At 33.6% G+C, this 6,000-nt stretch overlaps 1 protein-coding gene across 5 annotated transcripts in view; it reads right to left on the bottom strand.

The window, feature by feature from the left end:
• GRIK2 (glutamate ionotropic receptor kainate type subunit 2) overlaps positions 1 to 6,000 on the bottom strand; it is a 729,530-nt gene that overhangs the window by 243,965 nt on the left and 479,565 nt on the right. For all 5 annotated transcript variants that reach the window (XM_017498581.2, XM_037727899.1, XM_037727898.1 and 2 more), the window contains exon 11: positions 1,260 to 1,466. In XM_017498581.2, the coding sequence (XP_017354070.1) occupies positions 1,260 to 1,466 (207 nt within the window). The remainder of the gene's footprint in view (positions 1 to 1,259; positions 1,467 to 6,000) is intronic.

Below are 6,000 nucleotides of genomic sequence, written 5' to 3'. Positions count from 1 at the left end.
TATTCAGCCCACTGAATATATATATATATATTCAGCCCACTGAATATATATATATATATATATTCCTATAGCCCACTGAATTCATATATGTGTATATATATATTCAGTATATATATATGTGAATATATATACACACACAATATATGTGTGTATATATATTCAGTATATATATACAAGAATTTATGCTAAGCATGTGTATATATATATATTCAGCATATATATATATACACAGTATATATATATGGAATAAGAATTTATGCTATAATATATATATATATATACTGAATATATATATACACATGCTTAGCATAAATTCTTATTCCATATATATATTCTTATAGCCCACTGAATATACATATACACATATATATATTCACATATATATACATATATATGTATACATATATATGTGAATATATATATATAAAAATTCACATGCTTAGCATAAATTCTTGTTCTTTTTGCCCTTCCCTCAAAGTGCTTGTTTTGGCTTCCAACAAGAGACTATGCTTCCCAACCTGTCTGAATGGCCACCCTGCATGCTACAACCCTTTGTAAGAAATAAAGTCTCCTCTTCTTCTAAATTTATAAATTATACTTTTTAAAATCAAGATGTCTGTCTGAAGTTGCATCTTCATATTGTACCTCCAAGAACCATCTTAGTTAGATCATAATGAATTTGAAAGATTACACCAAACCAAAGAAGAGAGAGAATAAGAAGGTGGCAAATACGTTATTTCTAAAATAGCAAAGACTTGCAAGTGCCAGGGCTAATTAGAAACACTAAAAGGCCTAATTCTTTCAATTGAAAACAAGGAAAGAAATACCCCTCTACACCTCCTTTTCTTAGAATATTTACTTTAAAAACTCATAGCTATAAGTCCTTTCTCCCTCTCTCTTTCAAACGCATATAACTCCTTTAAAAGCTAATTTAAGCCTCTTTTCAGCTTTATGCCCAAGAAAGCCTTTCTCAAGGACTTGGGAAGTATCTCTCCGAGAGTTAATAATCAAAAGTGATAATGCTCCATCTCTCAGTTTTGTGGAAAACTTAATCAGTTTACACATATAGGACTATATATCCCTCTTAGATTCTTTATGTTTAGTGACAAATACTATCTAGCTTGAATAAATTATTGAAGGAAATACATGTTTGAAATATATCACTATTCTTTGTAATTATTACCCACAGACATCAAGAAAAAAGAGTTAATCTTGTAGCAACATAACAAACTAATAAATAATGAGGGAAAGGGACTCACATGATCAATTAGTTCACGAACCATTCCATTCCACTGTCCATTGGCATCATCTTGGGCTCCATATTTCCCATCTTCCACAAGTCTAATTTCATATGTGAAGCCAAGGATTGTAGATAACTCTCTGAGGAGATCAATGCAGTAGCCTTCAAATCGATCATTACCATAGAGAGGTTTGTCAGACTTCTTAAAAAGGACATAGGGTTCTTCCTGAAAATATCGAATAAGAAGAAAAGAGGTAACAGTTAATCATGAAACTTGCCATCAGAATTACAGCTCTTCTTAGAAGAAAGAAAACTTCTCATTAATTTAGGACAATGGTCAATTTTATTTTCTTCTAATTATAAAGTCTAGAATATTAAAAGGAAATTCAAGTTTTGTAGGGAATAGTAGTGCTTTACAAAAATATACTTAATTATTATAATCCCACCACCATGATTATATAATAAAAATATGGTATATTTTATAACTTATACCATAAATCTTATATTAATATTACATATAACGAATAATGTGATATGCAATATATACCATATAATATATATGGCATGTAATTTTATCATGATTATAATATCCCAATTTGAATTATATCGTTTAATCAATATCTGGTGTGCTGTTTCCATGGGATCTATGGATAAAGTGAATGAAAAAGAATTGTTGATTAATTGTCTACTATGTGCGAAGAATTGGAGTGGGAATTTTTTATATATATTGTCACATTTTGTCCCAACAACCATGAATATTACAACTACTATATTTAATTATAGCTTAAAAAGTAGTTGTTTATTTTAATATAGAGGAAGAAAGTGACCTATATCAAGTGCTTATGCATTCATCCAGCATCATTTTATGCAGCATCTATTGTAAGCTAGCCCCCTTCTATATAAATGGAGATCCTTGAGCTATGAAGTTCATGATAAAGAGAAGAAAAACAGTTAACAAATGTTTAAACAAATACAGCATATATTGTCAGATCCTCCTAAGTGATATAAAAACATAAAATAGGTCATAGGAAAGAAAACAATTGCAAGGTACTTGGTAAGATAAGATAAACAAAATCAAGTAATTTTCTGAAAGCCTTTTCTGAGAAGGTAAGAGATGAGGTATAATCCAACAGATGAGAAGGAGTCTAGACACATGTAACTCTGAGAACAGAGTATTTCAGGCCAAGGATACAGCATGATAAAAAGCCCTGAGACCAACATAACACTGGAGTGTTTCAGGAAGAGGATAATAGGCAACAGTGTGAGACAAGTCACATCCAGTAAGTGAGTTAGTTGCTTGAACAAGATGAGAATAAAAAAAGAGTGAGGAGCCAAATTTTCTGAGACTCTATAAATTAGGCCCCATAAGAAATTTGTATGTTTAAGTGCAAAAAGATTCCACACATTAGCACATTTTATTGAAGGCACTCGCACATGGTATGGTAGCACATGATGCTGCTATGAATAAACCAATATGCAACAACTGGTTCTACTATTCACTATGTGCACATGGTCAAAGCCTCTATTCTCTTAAAAGAAGCTATTACAGATTGAGAAAATTTAGGAAACAGCCATGCCAGTCCACCTAGGAATGTGTTCACCCTCTTCCTCAACTCCTGGAGAACAACATTCATCCCATGAGAGCTATCATGCCTAAAAATGTTTTACACATGTCAGCCATGAGTCAGCTTGCTCATACTCATCTCAGAAATAATCAAGATTATTTCCATCTTTCTTCCTATCCCTGTGGACTTACCATATCTCTATACTGTTGTGTGTACCCTCCAGCCTCACCTCCTATGATTCTGACCCTTCTAAACACTGCCACTGTGTGTTAAAGTCCTGGTCAGAAACTGGCACATTGCTCCATATCTATACCTAATTTTCAGAATGACCATTTTATCTCACTGCTCTGCTGGACAGTACCCTGATGACATTGCTTAGCCTTCAGCTCTCTTTTCTGGAGACTATTTTCAGTTACCTCCACATCCCTTGGGGACAGAGGCACATTTGATATTTTCCCTGCCCCTCATTGCTGTCCTCACACCATTTGTTCCCCTGCTTTGTACAATAACTTCTGCTCCTCTGAGGCTCATGCAACTCTGCTAGACCAGGCGATCTCTTTACAATTGCTGACATTCAATGAAATCTGGTTCAAAAGTTTTATAAAGTAGGAAGAGAAACCTTTACTTTTCAAATATTTGACTACTGGATGGCAATTTTACTCCTTTTTCTAATTCTTAATATTCTCTGCATATTCAAAATCCACCTACATAAATTATCCAACATGGCTGGTCTCTTAATTCTTTTATTTCCTCAATTACCAAATTATTTTCCTCATTGAAATCTAATCTCTCTTCCCCATGATCACAACTGAAGCCTGCATTTGTCAGAAAATTAGTTGGGATTTCTAATAGCCCATTCATCCCACTCATTATTAAATCACACCAACACTTATTCTCTTCAATAGCATAAAGATCCCCAATTCAGTGAAGTCATATTTCCCTACTATCTATCAATCCCTTCTAACCCCACTTCATTATCCGGCCCTAAATTCTATGGGCCATTATTATAATTTCTCAGTTAAATGTTGATGTTCCTAAAATTAGTTATGAGCCCTATCCCCTTTTCTTAAATTTTATTCCTATTTTTTTCTGATCCACATACATCAAACTCAGTAACATCTTTATCCTGATGACCTCAAAATTTATATATTAGCCTCCCACTTCTTGCAAGTCTTAGGCACACATACCCAATAGCACTGTCAGCGTGATTTTATGTCTCATAGACAAGATTTTATGTCTCACATTTAACGTGTCCCAGATATACTTCTTGTTTTCCCCAAGACTTTTACACTTTTTCTGTTTTCTCTGCTTTTAGAAAATGGCACCATCATTTACTCTGCTACTTAAGCCAGTCACTAAGGCATCATCTTTGCTTCCCCTTCTTTTAGCTCATTTGCTACACAGCAACAGAAGGGATCTTATTAAAGGATACACTTAATTATCTCCCCACTGCTACTTGAAATCATCACATAGATTCCCAAGGTGTTTAGAATAACATTCAACTTCATTGCCAGGGGTCCTAAAACTTGTTGCTCTACCACTTGCTCTCATCTTGGTAAAAGGCTTCACAACTCACAAAATGGATTAAGTCAAAAGTCAGGCAATCACTTTGTCCTATCTTTTGTAAATCATGTAAGTTCTCCCCTCAAAATATATTCTGAATCCACTAATTTCTTTACACTGCCCATGCTAGCATTATGGTTCATGTAACCTTTATTTCTCATCTGAAATCCTGTTATAAGTACCTCTCTTACTTTCCATTTCTATCCCCCACAGTCCATTCTCCCCAGAAAGTTGTAGCAATCTTGTAAAGATTAAATCTGCTTTTATTATGCATTTGCTTAAAAACCAACAGCAGCTTTTCATGAAAACTGGAGTAAAGTAAGAACTGCTTACCCTGGCCTTCAAGGTCCTATCCTCTTTGACCTTAGCTTCTATTCCCTTTCTTTCTCATTTTGTTCCAGGCATTGGCCTTCATTTTCATCTTCAAACTTGCCAACCTCATTTCTAACTCGAGGTCTTTGCTCTTTGAAGTGCCTTTTTTTTTTTTTTTTTTTTTTTTTTTTTTTTTTTTTTTTTTTTTTTTTTTTTTTTTTTTTTTCTGACAGGGAAGATCTATCCTAAGGCCTTCACATGGTTGTTGCCCCATCATTTAAGCCTGTGCTCAAATTTCACCACTTCAGAGAAACCACAGGAATATATTACCTCTTTTCTCCAAGGTACCTGCTTTGTTTTGCTCATAGAACTCATCCCATCTGAAGTTTTATTTATTTATCTTTTGATGTAGGTGCTATTTTTCCCCTATTATGACACAAACCCATGAGTATAGAGGAATTACAGATTATGTTCATTAATTAATTTATCTCAGTGCATAGAAGAAAATGACTGACAATCAGTTGGTGCTCAAGGTGCATGTGTTAAATAAATAAAATATTCATCATAAAGGCTTAAAACTTATATTTTCCTCTCCAGCTCTATCTTCTTCTCCATAAGGTCTAGGTATCCTGCTTTCTACCAGTTTCGCAAATACAAAGCTATTTTCCATCTCAAAGCCTTTTACCTGTTGTTGTCTATACTGCTCTTCAAATGGTGAGCTGTTTTTCTTCCTTTAAGGCTCAAGTTAAATATAAAATGTTTACTTTGGTTCTACTTAAAGAGAATTTTCTCTGTTATTCTCTATCTCAATATTTATTTTTCACAGTAGTTAAGTCATTTTCAATTGTTTTATTTGTTGGCTTACTACTGAGTTTTTGTTTGTCTCACTTTCCTAAAATATAACACCCATATGAACTCATGATAATATCTTCCATGCCTAATATAATGCCTAGCACATAGTAGGCACTCAGTAAATGCTAATTGGATAAATTATTGATAAATTAGTGACTTCTATAACTCAATTTTCTCATCTCTAAATATATTTAACAATACATTTAAAGTTGTTTGGGGAATTAATTAAAACAAACCTGGCAAAAATCAGCTTCTTAATATAATTTCATTATTTCAGCTTCCCAATAATTTTTCATGGATTTTTTAAAAAAATAGTAGACTTAAGATGGGTGTAGTAGCTCACCCCTGTAATCCCAGAACTTTAGGAGGCCGAAGTGGATGAATCACTTGTGGTCAGGAGTTTGAGACCAACATGGTCAACGTTGTGAAACCCCACCTCTACTAAAAATACAAAACTTAGGCCGGGTG

This window comes from Cebus imitator, unplaced genomic scaffold (genome assembly GCF_001604975.1).
Source record: "Cebus imitator isolate Cc_AM_T3 unplaced genomic scaffold, Cebus_imitator-1.0 Scaffold245, whole genome shotgun sequence".
Lineage (NCBI taxonomy): Eukaryota > Metazoa > Chordata > Mammalia > Primates > Cebidae > Cebus > Cebus imitator.
Note: the sequence above shows the minus strand (reverse complement) of the source record. Positions and strands in the feature narration are given on the sequence as shown.